The following is a 15291-nucleotide window of genomic DNA, read 5'->3' as shown; positions in this document are numbered from 1 at the left end:
GTGAGGTGGGAGTAGAAGCAGAGCAGCATTTGATTTTTATATTCCACTTTTTTAGTACTTCAAAGTGGATTACATTCAGGTATTTTCATATACCCAGAGGGCTCACAATCTAACAGGCCGATTCAATAAACTCTGCGGGAGAGCCTGCACTCCGAGGCGAGCACCCGCTCTCCCCGAGGCGGGCCCAGGCACCTCTCCTGGGCATGCGATTCTTTATTTAAATTAGGGCCCGCGCTTATTAGTGAAAGCGGCGGCTGTCAGCGAGTCTGAAAACAGATGCTTAATTTTACCCGCTGACAGCCACGAGTTTGGAAAACAGACGCCGGCAAAATTGAGAGTCAATTTTCCAACCGGCGGACAGCTTTTTTTTTTCTGCTTTTCTGTACACCTTTCCCGGTGTTGTCTCTGATTAAATCCTGCCTTGGGCAGGTGGTAATTTCTGAGAGTAAAATGTGCAGCTTGGCCGCAAATTTTACTTTCAGTATCCCACGGGTATAACTAATAGGCTCATCAACATGCATTTGCATGTGATGAGTGCTATTGGTTTCGGGGAGATGGGGGGGGGGGTTGGCCACGCGGTTTCCTTACAGTATAAGGGATAATAATAGCGCGCGTAAAATGCGCAGTCAGACGGGGGGCTAAATGGTGCAATCGGCCGAGCGCACCATTCTGTATCAGCCTGTAAGTTTGTACCTAAGGCAACAAACAGTAAAGTGACTTGCCCGAAGTCAAAAGGAGTAACAGTGGGATTTGAGCCCTGGTCTCCCTGCTTCATAACCTGCTGCTCTAACCACTGGGTGGCTACTCCACTCCCTTCCAGACCGTAAAAATTCAAGAGAACTTGATATTTAATGGCTTTTCACTACTTGAAGGGCCAAATCTGTTGAAGCTGATTCAATCCTAGAGTTGGTTAAGTTAAAAGACGAGCATAAGTGCAGAGTCCACCCTTCCTCTGACTGCTAGCTTTCTCTGCAGTGATGCAGGACACCTGTAGCCAGTCCTGCAACAGGAAAAGGAATTCCTTCCTGAGAGAAAATATGGCGATGGGCTCTGAATCACTGGATTAGTATATAGCTAGATCATTTTATCTACAAACACCTTTTTCCTCTTTAAAAAAAAAAACAAACCCATATCCAATGTTCTTTTGAATGTATTTAGTGTTGTGGGCCTAACTACAAGCATTGGTGACGTGAGTTACTGACCCTTCTACTCACTGTATGTCACTTTTGGAGCCTATCTGTGCCTCCTATATATCTATGTGTCTGCATATGGGAAATAAAGCAGTAATAGTAAGTTCATGTATTGAAAAAGAAAGGTAAAGCAACAGTGGCGTTGTGCAATTGTTTCATTTCCCTTTTTGTGATGTGTACGGATAATTTAGGAGGGATTGGCGTAACTAGTTATATAAGCTTAATGCCTTATTCCTCACCTAATTTTGAAACTTGAACTACGGCTCTATTGTGCCTATATTTTTTCATTCATTTTAAATTTATGTATTTTGGATTGTGTTTTACTCTTCACCACTTTGAATGGTCTTGTGACCAGAAAAGGGATAATATAAAAATCCAATAAACATAAATCACATTTTCTTCTTTCTTTAAGGTACTGAGCAAAAGGCAGATTTATATCTGGAAGGAAAAGACCAGCTCGGTGGCTGGTTCCAGTCTTCTCTCTTAACCAGCACAGCAGCCAGGAAAAAGGCACCATATGGGTACGTTCACAGACTGTTCTGTCATTAAGCAACTGGCGGTATCGCTGAAATCCTGCACTTCCTGTCATAACTGCAGCTACAAAATGCGATATGACAGGTGAAGCTCCTCAAAAACTTATTTGAGATATATATATATATATATATATATATATATATATATATATATATATACACACACAAACACACACAAATTTCATATCAATTAAAAAAAAAAACTGTTACCAATAGATTACGTCTGGTTATCAGCGTCATGAGATGTTATCTACATCTGTGGCTCTGGTTAGCTTAAGCAGGTACCGCCCAGGTATGACTGTGTAACGTTTTTATGACATTTAAGTGACATGTATTATTTCATCTCCCTCCAATTTGTTTTGAGCATTCTGCAACATGTTTATTTCTCCAAGTTTGTATGCTGTACACTTGTCTGAATATAGTAGTGTCCTCTGGTTTCACCCCACCCTATTCCTCTGGGTTTCCTGCTTGCTGCTGCCCTGAAGGCGCACCTTGTGTTGCCGTGAAAGGTCCTGGGAGAAACAGGAGCCACATAGTATGCTCTCTGTTTCTGGCCATTTTTCCACATCAAGGATTTCTTTATACTTGCTTAAAGCTACTCTGTGAAAACAGGCAGATTTATTTTTATACAATTCTTTTCCTTTCTTAAAAAAGGCAGTTTAGTTTCTGGTTAACTGTTATCAGAATATGATACAGTAGTGAGCGTGAATTTCAGTTGTGCTGCTATTATTTATAAACGCAGTCCTGTCCCCACCCCCCACCCCATCCCGGGCTTCCTGCTGTAGCAAGAAGGAAGTCAGAGTCTGAAGCAGAGGTGGGGTGTGTTTTTTTTTAAGGAGAGGGTTTGGTGGGGGCGGTGGGAGGAGAATTGTCGAATGGTGTCTGTCTGGGGCCAAATGGGTGCTGAAGTAAAGGCATCGGGTCTGGTGGGAGAGGAAGGGAGGACAAGCAGGATGCTGGTCCTGGCTCGTGAGTGACGATAGATGCAGCCTCTCATGGAACTTTGACATCAAAGCTTCTAGAAATTGTGAGCATGCTCCACTGGTTATGTGCAGCCCTGATTACTCCCCTTCATCCATTCAAGTTCTCAGTAGACAAGTAAGATGGTAGTCTTCACACATGGGTGACATCATCAGTTGGAACCCCAGTACACAAAACTTATGTCAAAGTTTCTAGAACTTTGACATGCCCAGCATGCCCTTTACCACATTCCACGCGGGGTCCCTCTTCAGTCTCTCTTTTTCCTTGCAGCTGCAGCATTGTGATTTGTGAGCTCACGTTTGGGCCTCTTTTGGTTAACTTTCCATTTTTTCACTTTAATGCGAGCTGTTTCAAGCAAGTGTTCGACGCTGATTCCCTCTCTGATCTCCTCACAGTGTTCTTAGGATCCTTGAGCGGTCGATTCCCTGTGGTGGCAGTACTTCGGTGCGCACTGCCATCGATTTTGATCATGCTTCCCGTTTATTACTTTCCATCATGGCTGCATCTGGTTTTAAACAATGCCCTCAGTGCCCGAGGACCCTGTCTATCATGGACCCCCATGAGGAATGTGTCCTCTGCCTGGTGGGTGCATGGCATGACGTCCGGGGTTGCCACAAATGCATCCAGATGACCCTGAAGGGACGAGGTATTCGGCTAGATAAGATGGAGCACCTCTTCGGGTTGGAGACCGAGCTATCCGCATTGAAGAACCACGGAGCCACACCGATGGACACCGAGCCATCTACATTAGCAGGACTTTAGCTGCCGTCGACTGATAGGAGCACTGGAGACTGGCCATCATCGAGCTCCTCCAGGTCAAGGACATTGGGTTCCTCATCATTGACCTCTGCACCGGGGAAAGACCATGCCGAGCATCGAGGGAAGCCAATGAAGCGTTGGCATTGGTCTCCGTCGATGCACAGTGTCAGGCACGGATATGCGCCAGCTCATGCTGTGATGCCTCCAAAGTGAACCCGCAGCGAGGAGCGACAATCGCCCATTGGTGCCAGGGATCCACAGTGGTGTCCACCGGTCCTGATGCCAGTCACCCATCCTCCTCTTGGCTCTGAAGAGGATCTGGCCACCCCTCTTTCCTTTCAGTCACTGTTCGCATCGACAATATTTGAGGAGGAGCTTGAGCAGTGAGTACAACTGCCTATAGTACCAACTGAACCTATTGGGTGCCTGTCTAAATTGCCCTACGAGCCTGTTGTGAAGGCCGATAGTACATCAGGAGGTACTACTAACAGAGCTCTCCTCCCTCTTAACAGCCACAGTGGTCGAGTCTATTCCACCAGGGTAAAGAGGGTGAGGATTTTACTCCAGGTACTTCCTGATTCCAAAAAAACAGGAGGACTCTGTCCCATCCTAGACCTAAGAGCCTTGAACAGATTTATCAAAAAGGAAATGTTCAAGATGGTTTCCCTGGCAGCTTGATCCCCCTTTTGCAAAAGGGGACTGGCTATGCTCCCTTGATCTGAAGGACACGTACACCCACATCAGGATCTTCCCAAGTCATCAAAAGTATCTTCGATTTGTGATGGGAAAACTTCACTTCCAGTATCAGGTGTTGCCATTTGGGCTAGCGTCAGTCCCACAGGTCTTCATGAAATGTTTGACCATGATGGTGATGGTACACTACCGCAAGCTGGGATGCATGTTTTCGCTTATCTGAATGATTGGCTGGTAAAAAGCACATCTCAGGCATCGGCCTTCAGGTCCATGCACTTGACCATTCGGGTGTTGGAGTCACTAGGGTTCAACATCAACTACCTGAAGTCCCATCTCAGCCAATCACTTCAATTGGACTTCATAGGAGCCCTGCTAAACACGACTCATCAAAGGATCATCACTGCCTTGTCAAAAGGCCATCTAATGACCATCATGGCAGAGATTCAGCAGAGCCAGCAGGTGTCAGCCTGGCACACGTTGAGGGTCTTGGGCCATATGGCTGCATTTGTCCATGTCACAGTGGCTCTCCCAGCCACACCGAACCTCCAGGATCACATCAAAGTCACATTGCCGCTCCAGGACACCCTGTCCTGGTGGTGGGTACTTTCAAATCTGGAATGGGGGATATATTTCTGAGGGCCTCCTATCCAAATTGTCCTAACCATGGATGCGTCCACCCCGGGCTCAGCACTCAGGGTCTCTGGTCTGCCCAAGAAAACTGTTGCTATATCAATTTCCTGGCGCTCCGGATGATCAGGTACGTGCTATGGGCTTTCAGAGATTGGCTGTCCAACAAAGTTATCCTGATCCAAACCGACAACCAGTTGGCGATGTGATATCTCAACAAGCAAGGAAGTACGGGCTCGTACCTCCTGTGACAGAAAGGAGTTAAGATCTGGTCATGGACCCAGTCCCTTGGCATGGTGCTCAGGGCCATGTACCTGGCCGGGACGGAGCATGTTAGCAGACAGACTGAGTCGTGCCTTCAGACCCCACAAATGGTTCCTGGACCAGTGGGTTGCGAATCAGATATTCCACCTCTGAAGGAGTCCAGACGTGGATCTCTTCACATCCCCTTGCAACAGAAAGGTGCCTCTGTATAGGACAGACGGCAAACCAGCCTCAGATGCACTTGCCAACATTGGAGCAAAGGTCTTATGTACGCATATCCTCCAGTTCCCTTAGTAGCAAAGACTCTCTTGAAGCTTTGCGAGGATAAGGTGTCTGTTATCCTCATAGCCCCTTGTTGGCCGTGACAGGTCTGGTTTCCTCTCCTAGGGTAGTTGTCCATCAAGAGACCGATCAAGCTGGGGATTTCCCCAGATCTCATCACGCAAGATCAAGGCAGGTTGAGACATCCCAACCTCCAGGCTCTGTTGCTCACAGCCTGGATTTTGAGAAATTTAGTTCTGCAGCCACTCAATCTTTCAGACATATCTCAGGTCCTGGTGGCTTCTAGAAAGCCTTTCACTAGAAAGTTCTATGGACTGAAGTGGAGGAAATTTTCCGTGTGGTGTGAGCAGAAGGTCCTAGATCCATTCTCCTGCTCCACACAAAAACTATATGATTACCTTCTACACCTATTGGAAGCTGACTTGAAAACCAACTATGTTAGAGTTCATCTGAGTGCAATTGGCACATACCGCCTGATGTAGATAATTCGCCCAACTCTGTACAGCCTTTAGTTGTAAGTTTCATGCAGGGCCTGTTTCAGTTGAAGCCTCATCTAAGACATCCTGCTATGTCTTAGGACCTCAATCTAATGTTAGATGAGCTGATGAAAGCTCCTTTTGAACCGCTGTGTACCTGTGAGCTGAAGTACCTGATTTGGAACATCATATTTTTGGTGGCAGTCACCACAACATGCAGTGTCATCGAGCTCCAGGCCTTAGTGACTTATCCACTTACACTGAGTTTTATCATGACAGGGTGGGTTTTGCATATGCACCCTAAGTTCCTGCCTAAGGTGGTGACGGACTTCTATCTTAACCAGTCCATCATCCTGCCAATGTTGGTTCCCAGGCCCCATTCACACCAAAGCAAATGAGTCCTACACAGTTTGAACTGCAAGCAAGCCTTAACCTTCTACCTGGAGCAGGCAGAAGCCCATAGACGGTCCACCCAACTTTTTGTTTGTTTTGGTAGGAGTAGGTTGGGCATTGCCATTGCCAAACAGTCACTATCGAATTGGCTAGCAGATTGCATCTCCTTCTGTTATGCCCAGACGGGACCGAATCTTGGGAATGATGTCAAGGATCACTATGTCCGAGCCATGGCAGCATCTGTAGCCCACTTGCAAGCAGTTCCTATGGAGGAGATCTTCAAGACTGCAACATAAAGTTCTCTCCACACATTCACATCTCACTATTGCTTGGATAGGGATGGCCAACACAACAGTCGATTTGGCCAACTGTCTTTAGGAATCTATTTGAGGTGTAGAACCCAACTCTCTCCTGCCTAGTGCCCGTTGTTTGGGTTCAGGCTGTCTCCCCCTCTGTTAGCAACAGCACCATTGTTGTGCCCATTGACACCATGGTTTAGTGTCCTGTCGGTCCCCTTTTATGTTGGAGAGTAGCATGTAGCTAGGGATTCACCCATGTGTGAGGACTACAGTCCTGCTTGTCCTCGGAGAAAGCAGAGTTGTTTATCTGTAACATGTATTCTCTGAGGACAGAAGGATAAGAACATAAGAACATGCCATACTGGGTCAGACCAAGGGTCCATCAAGCCCAGCATCCTGTTTCCAACAGTGGCCAATCCAGGCCATAAGAACCTGGCAAGTACCCAAAAACTAAGTCTATTCCATGTTACCATTGCTAATGGCAGTGGCTATTCTCTAAGTGAACTTAATAGCAGATAATGGACTTTTCCTCCAAGAACTTATCCAATCCTTTTTTAAACACAGTTATACTAACTGCACTAACCACATCCTCTGGCAACAAATTCCAGAGTTTAATTGTGCGTTGAGTAAAAAAGAACTTTCTCTGATTAGTTTTAAATGTGCCACATGCTAACTTCATGACGTGCCCCCTAGTCTTTCTATTATACGAAAGAGTAAATAACCGATTCACATCTACCCGTTCTAGACCTCTCATGATTTTAAACATCTCTATCATATCCCCCCTCAGCCGTCTCTTCTCCAAGCTGAAAAGTCCTAACCTCTTTAGTCTTTCCTCATAGGGGAGCTGTTCCATTCCCCTTATTTTGGTAGCCCTTCTCTGTACCTTCTCCATCGCAATTATATCTTTTTTGAGATGCGGCGACCAGAATTGTACACAGTATTCAAGGTGCGGTCTCACCATAGAGCGATACAGAGGCATTATGATATTTTCTGTTTTATGCACCATGCCCTTTCTAATAATTCCCAACATTCTGTTTGCTTTTTTGACTGCCGCAGCACACTGAACCGGCGATTTCAATGGGTTATCCACTATGACGCCTAGATCTCTTTCTTGGGTTGTAGCACCTAATATGGAACCCAACATTGTGTAATTATAGCATGGGATGTTAGTCCTTACGAAACCCACCCACCACCCCATGGAGTTGGGTTTCTCCTGTTTTTGATTTATATCTAATTCTATGTTATAAGACTGAAGAGGGACCCCCGCATGAACATTGGGCATGCCAGTGTGCAAATGAAAGTTCTAGAACCTTTGACATAAGTTTTCCATGTCGGGGCTCAATTTGATGATGTCACCCATGTATGAGGACTAACATCCTGCTATCCTCGGAGAACACCAGTTACAGGTAAGCAACTCTGCTGTTTCTCGGTCTCATCTTTTCCTGGATCCTGCAGGTTACAAATCATCTCTTTCTCTCACAGCTGCTGCAGTGAAACTTGTCAAGCTGTTTTCTTATAGGGTCCTGAGATTGTTTACACTCTAGTCTTCTAGGTAGGATTATTCATATGGTTTTAAGTTCCCTTATTTTAATGTCAGCAGCTTGGTGCGCTGGTACTGGTGCTCCAGGATGACTTTGAGAATTTTTGCTCCACCATTAAGTAGTCTATTCGACTTGCTTATTTTTTGTCTAACTGCTCAGAAGCTCTGTGGCTTAGGTAAGTGCCCCCTGTACAGTTGAGTTTGGTCTGTCGTGCTCCAAAATCAGTAGGTACTCTGCCTGGAGGACCGATCACATCATCTTGGGCTTCTTCCTCAGTAAGGCTATGACTCTCAGAGGACATCATTCTCGGTGGGAACTCCCAGCATTCACAATATAGGAGTTACGGTATATGCACGCATGCTTAGTTTCTACCTACAGTTGTTTGAGTCCACAAGGTTGAATGGATGTTGCAGGTTAGAGTGCAAGAGAACCATAGCCTTCTCTCTGGAGAAGACTGAAGCCCTCCGATATCTCCAGGGCCGGTGGAAGCACTATGTGGACTAGGCATCTGCCTAGAATGCCACGATCCAGGGAGCGGCAGAACTACACAGCCAACATTAATTGGGCTGTGCCTGAGGTGAGAAGTGGCTGTGGCAGCTATACAGGTAGTGAGCCAATTGATCACAGTTGAAACCCCTCTCAGGTCCCTGATGCCCCCCCAGCAGCATCGCCATTATTGGGAGCCCAGGAGATCCTCGAGTGCGCATGCAACAGAGAAGCTCGTGCTATCTGCTGTGTGTACACTCAAGGAGGAACAGAGCAGGAACAGGGGTGCATGTGGGAAGAAGGAGGGAGAGACCCAGCTTGAAGGAAGTCTAGTATAGCACAGAAGCAGTGCACTGAGCCGTCAGTGGCAGCAGGACTAGCAATTCCGAGATGGTGGAGGATAATTGTAAGCAAGCCGTGATGCAGGTAAGCCAGCCAGTGGTCATTCTCTGCCTGGAAAAAAAAACAGAGGATTGCAGGGCAGAAAACAAGAGAGGCTGGGTCAGAGAGCAAAGGTGGGGAGGGAAAGAGGGCCGCACCTAAGGGGAGAAACCGAGCCCCCGTATAGGCAGGGACCTGGGGAAAATGGCATGGAGGGACAAAGATTAGCTGGAGAGGAGGGACTGATGGATTAAGTTGCAGATTGAAGGGATAGCAGGGAACTTAGGTTGGGTGTGGGTGGGGGATTGGGGGAGAGGCCGTGGTCCCCGGTGGGAGAGAAGCCTGGGTATGGGAGAGCAGGTATTGGATGAGGTGGGGACAAGAGGGAGGATTGGGTGGGAGAGCTGAAACGTAGGGAATGGAGAGAAGGGAAGAGCGAGAGAACTAGGTGATGAGATGGGCTGAGGATGCCTGTGGAGGAAAGAGCAGACTCTGGGATTGAGTTGGGGGGGGGGGGGGGTGCATGGCTGAAGTTTTGATTATAGCACCGGCCCTGGATAGCCCACCCAGCTTTTTGTTTGATTTGACATTAATAAGACTGGAATTGCCATAACAAAGCACTCTACTTCTATTTATTTATTTTTATTTGGCTAGCGGATTATGTTTACTCCTGTTACCCCCCCAGGCAGGCATGGATCTGGTGGGCCATGTCAAGGCTCACAATGCTAGAACCATAGTGATGTCAGTAGCCCACTTGAGAACCTCCTCTATGGTAGAGGTCTGCAAAGCTGCAACATGGAGTTCTCTCCATACATTCACATTTTGCTACTGTTTTGACAGAGGCTCTCGACTTAACAGTAGTTTTCACCTGTCTGTCCTCTTTGAGGTATAGAACCCAACTCGTCCCTCCTCGGACCCATTATTTTGGTTTCAAACTGCCATTAAGGGAAAGAGAAAAACAGAAAACATTAAGATGCCTGTTGCCACCAAAACAGTCTTACTCTTTGGCACTATTTTGGGATTTATTTTTTCATTTTTATTTTTTTTGAGGGCAGCCTCTAGCTTGGGATTCTCCGTGCGTGAAGACTTCCATTTTGCTTGTCCTTGGGGGAAAAAATAGTTACTTACCTGTAACAGGTGTTCTCTGAGAACAGCAGGATGTCAGTCCTCACAAAATCCCCTCCTACCCTCTCCCTTGGAGTTGGCTTCTCCAAATCTTTTCATGTTCTGTGGAGCCTTGAATGGGATGCAGGGGCTTAGCCAGGCCTGCACATGCCCAGTGGAGCATGCGCAAAGCTTCTAGAAACTTGATGTCCAAGTTCCTTGCTGGGCTCCATCTGATGATGTCGCCTACGTGTGAGGACAGACATCTTCACACATAACACCTCTTACTGGTAACTAATTCTATTGTTTTCAGCACTCATGCAAGCTTTCTTTTTCAGGACTGTTTTGGTCCATGGATTTGCTATTTGTGAAAAAGGAGAAAAGATGTCAAAATCTATTGGTAACGTGGTCAGCCCCGATGTGGTTGTAAGTGGAGGCGAAGTGAGTATTGGCTCTTTTATGAAAAATGTCTTAGTTGTTTCTTTTGTTTCTTCTGGCTTTCTCGGCCACCTTATTATTATTATATTTTTAATATAGGACTCTTGGTTTCCATACTGAAACTAGGAGTGGGCCATTGGGCTGTGCCCTTCAGACTTGTTCCAAAAGTATTGCGGGCAGATCTTGTACTATTACTGTATGCCATCACGTCATTGGGTGAGGAGTTTCTGCACATAGAATTCATTGTGTGCTCCAAGAGAAACCCTGCTGATCTTCTAGTAAGAATCACTCTTGCAAGCTGCTTTCTCCTTTCCCTTCAGTGGCACCTAATAATTATGGTGTGGGAGGAGAGAGAATTTTGGGTGAGGGAAGGTGTGCTTTTAGGTTTACAATGTGCAGATAACAAGATCAGGTCATTCATTTTTCAGTCTCATGGCCTTCCTGAATTACCCCTTAACACTTTCAGGTAATAGCAGGGAGTCTCCAGCATACGCGAGATCATCACTGATATTAAGTGATCAGGTGAATGGTGTGCTCTGCTCTGATTCTAAGGTGCTGACTGGACTGGAACATGGAACATTTGCTCCCTGGAAATTTCTTTAGGATTGGGGGGTAATGATCATTCCAGACTCGTGAGTTGATGCATACGTGCCAGCAGATGGAGACAGAGAAAGTTTAATTGACATTGCTTGATAAGCACTAGCGCCACCTGCAGTTCGGGGATTTTGTTTTATTGATGGGAGTTTAATGTAATCCGCATTGGGGTTTTCTGTAATTAAAAGCAGACAATGTAATATAAATAAATGTTTAATTACATTTATTTCTTGCCTTTTCCAAAAGGCTCAAGTTGCATAATAAATACACCATATACAATAGGAAAAATGAAAATAGATATATAATTCATAAAGTTAATAAAACAAATGCTAAAATTGGGCATTTAAAAGAATAAGGAGATGATAATATAAAGATGAACATGATCCAGCTGCCTTCTTTAATAATCAGGTCTTGACTGCATATAGTCTTCTGATTTCTTTTGGCAGAGAAGTTCAGAAGAATCATGCCACATTGGAAAGTGCCTTTCTCTGTCTTAGTCAAATGAATTTTTATTAAAGTGAGCGGAATCATTAACCTTCAGTTGCTCACAGCAAAGCTCTAGAGGGGGTATAAAGAATTAAACCATTATTTAAATAGAGCGGATGGAAAAGAGCTTGTTCCCTCCCACTTACTACTTCAGATTGGCAACAGGTAACAACAGCAGGTGAGCTTGCCGTACTGCAGCATTAATCCCTACAGGTCACGGCATCTTATCGTCTTCTGATTTTTCAGAGGTGACAGCAAACTGTTGGTCTCTGTTCTGTCCAGATCTAATTGCTGCTTAATTACAACATAGACTGGATGTAATCAGACTTCTGCCTGAACATCAGGGGTAGCCTAACATGGTGTGCACACAGTGCCTCGCTTACCGTCATAGTCTGAATTCATGCAGTGTGCCGGCTGGCTCCCAGACCTGGCAGGCACGTGGGCGTTCCGAACGTTACTTTGCAGCCCTGCCATAGTCTGTCTGCTCTGGCCACATTCCCTGCTCCCACTGCCCTATGGCTGAATCATGACAGCAGCATGGAACTGCAGCCACTGCAGGGAACCATGCCCTCTCAACCTTTCTCTTATGCTGCTTCAACCTTTTTGAGAAATAAATAAGTGATGATATCCACACCATAGCTCTTGTACCTTCACACCGTCAGTAATGTATTCCTTCAGGCATTCTTTTTTCTATGAGATGCTTGGAGCAATCATGGGCTGCAGCATTGTCATTCTGATTTTTTTTTTTCCACCTATGGTTACACCGTAAAAAAAAATCTGCACAGTAGAATCCTTATAATAGTCAAAATGAAAATGATAATTGTTGATGTGAATTTGACATTTTGGAAATTGAGTTATTTCATGCAGCTTAAATCAGTGACCTATACAGAGTAAGCACTTAAATTCCATTGCTTTGCCATTGAGAATATAGGTGGATGTAAGTTTCTTTCTTCATGTACAGGACAAAACTAAGGAGCCTCCTTATGGTGCTGATGTTCTGCGTTGGTGGGTGGCTGAGTCCAACGTTTTCACCGAAGTTTCGATTGGACCAGGAGTACTGAACACAGCCAGAGATGACATAAACAAGGTGACTCATCCAGCAGTTGGCTGGGAAAGGTTGGGGGTTAGTAGGGGGTCTGCTCCCCATTCAGATCTGAGTGTCTTATATCACCTGGGTTTCTGTGCTTTGGTTGGCAGCTTCGGAATACGCTGCGCTTTATGCTGGGGAACATGGAAGGCTTCACACCAGAGACAGACTCCATCCTGAACACCGAGATGTACATAATAGACCAATACATGTTGCATTTATTGCAGGATTACTCCAGCAAGGTGAGTTGGTGGAAAACTTGCTGCGTGTTTGGCTGGAGGTTTAATGTAGACTGGCAGGCTCTTTACATGCTTACTGCACAGAGACATGAGACTGGCCAATCCAATTTTCTATAGTCTGTTCAGCTCTCGCTGTGCCACCCTAAGCAAATAATGTAACCGTCCTATGATCAAGTTCAGATTTCAGCCTGTGCAGTGAAGGAACAGTGCAACTGTATGAGTCAGAGCTGCATGTTACAGGTTCTGCAGATTGACACCATGGGCTCCATGGATTTCTAGTTTTGTATGGCGTGTACAAGGTTTTTATGTGTGCCACCCTGTGCTTCTTGCAGGTTACCAACGCATACAAGGAGTATGACTTTGGAAAAGTGATTCGTTTACTGCTGACATTGGTTAACAGGGAAATATCCAGCTTTTACTTCAGCATCATCAAAGACCGGTTCGAAGCTCATTTTAACTTTCTTTGAAGATTGAAATGCTTATTGTTGCGGGATCCACTCCCATTCACAGTCGCAACATTGCACTCTTTTTCGAGATTAGCAGTGTGTTTTTTTTATTTCCACAACCTGAGTCCTGTCACCTTGGGAGGCTTGGGATGGTTCTTCGCATGTAATGGAGCAAGTAGGATGTAAAAACAGGTTCTCATTCTTGCCATGCTGCAGGCATCGGAGCCAGCGCTATAACCAGAAAGCTATACAGATGTTGTTGTCTGCAGGTGCTGCCCGCGGGCCAGTAGCAGCGCTCTACCACTGCCATACAACACTGTATGGTTTCTAGAGGGAAAACTAAGGGTGTCCTATAACATTTACTACTGGAAGCATTGAAATTGAGGGCATCGCTTCTGCTGGATCTGTTTATTCTGTAGAAAAGGATTTGTGGGCCGTCTTGGCCCGGGCTATGGCACTGCATCATGTTTGAATCTGCTGTCCAGCGGGGCAGGTAGGGCTGGGGTGCACCCTGGAGGGTGAGAAAGCAAGCCCCCTGATCCACCCAGACACACCACCAAGGACAGGGGGAAAACAGGGGAAACATTTCGTATACCCTCTGCCATGTTGTGCAGGAAAGCCACCTTGGGTACTTTGGGCACTAAAGAACCAGGCTAGAGCTAAAACAGTAAGATTTCAGAGTGTTCTCTAGAAGAGCTTAGCGAGTGGTCAGTCTGTGCGTGGCTTGTGTGGACGAAGAGCGCGCTTATTCTTCTGTATCGCTGAACAGCAGACAGGAAACGGGGTTATTTTGTGACCCGACACGCACGCTGCCGGATGACGCTGTCGTACTTCTCTTGCCTCAACCCCGTAGGCTGTACTGTGAAAAAGAAGAGGCTCCCAAAAGGCGTTCGTGCCAGACCGTGTTAGCAAGAGGCTTGGATGTAGTCGTGCGCTCGGTTGCGCCCATCCTTCCGCACTTGGCTGAAGAAGTATTCCAGCATCTTCCGTACGGGAAAGGTAAGGCAGAGCCCAAGATGTGTGGGAGGTACCCGGACAATAGGGGGAAATCCAACTTGTAGAAACTAAATTCTGACTATAACCGCCTGGTATGAATGATTGACTAGTTTTTTGGGTTTTTAAATTTTATTTTATTGAATCTGTAGCAATATACAATACATCAGTATGCAGTGCAAACAAAATACCACATGGCATCTACAAACACAGAATAAGTTTTCCAGTACTGACAAGGATTTTTATACTCTGCTTGGATGTGCTGCCTGTTTTATAAACTAGAGATGGGCCAAACCATGAGGGAAAAATCCACCGTTCAGCTAATCCAGATTATAAATATAAGTGCAGAAATCAGGAGAAGATGTGTGTGGGGGAGCAGGGATTGTAACGTGTCGTCTTCCCACTGTGTGTGTCCTCAGATTAGACGTTCTGCCTCAGGCTGAAAGCCCCTTGCATTACTTGGCACTGTGGAGTTATGACAGAAGTGCAACAAACAACTTGCTTTGTTATTTACATGTTTCAATTCCTCACTGCTTCTGTAACAAGTAAAATGAATGCTGCTGGAGAGAGATGGCACTTTCCCTGCTTCCCAAAGGGGGAAACCCTTGGTGTTGCTCTGGAAGTGCAGATGTACCACAACAATCTTGTTTACCATCTTAGATTTTTAGAATGATTTTTTGTTTGATTGCAGACCAAACTGTAATAGCTGACTTCGTTTGGGCTTTAAATCTTGATTTGTTTTTCTTAATTATTAATCGGCAAAGTTGGGACAGCCCATTTTGTCATGAATACAGAGTTCTGTGGAATTGACAAAGGTGCTTAGGACCATAAACATGCTTCAGTGCGAGGAGCGGTAAGACGGTCAATGTAGTTACTGGACCAGCTTGAAAGTAATTTTATTTAAAGCATCAGTGCTGCTGACCTGAAAGACTAGTACTGCTTACTCCTGTAGGGCATCACGCTCTGGTGGGAACAGCTGGCCACCTTTGGTGCACTCTT

The 15291-nt window shown here is 45.7% G+C and overlaps 1 protein-coding gene across 1 annotated transcript in view; it reads left to right on the top strand.

The window, feature by feature from the left end:
• The window catches only part of IARS2 (isoleucyl-tRNA synthetase 2, mitochondrial), a 165046-nt gene that overhangs the window by 135582 nt on the left and 14173 nt on the right, over positions 1-15291 (top strand). The window contains 6 exon segments of the mRNA XM_029593171.1: positions 1603-1711; positions 10348-10450; positions 12489-12614; positions 12725-12856; positions 13186-13292; positions 14153-14298. Of these exon segments, the coding sequence (XP_029449031.1) occupies positions 1603-1711; positions 10348-10450; positions 12489-12614; positions 12725-12856; positions 13186-13292; positions 14153-14298 (723 nt within the window).

This window comes from Rhinatrema bivittatum, chromosome 3 (assembly GCF_901001135.1).
Source record: "Rhinatrema bivittatum chromosome 3, aRhiBiv1.1, whole genome shotgun sequence".
Taxonomy (NCBI): Eukaryota; Metazoa; Chordata; class Amphibia; order Gymnophiona; family Rhinatrematidae; genus Rhinatrema; species Rhinatrema bivittatum.
This window is presented reverse-complemented; position numbering and strand designations above follow the sequence as displayed.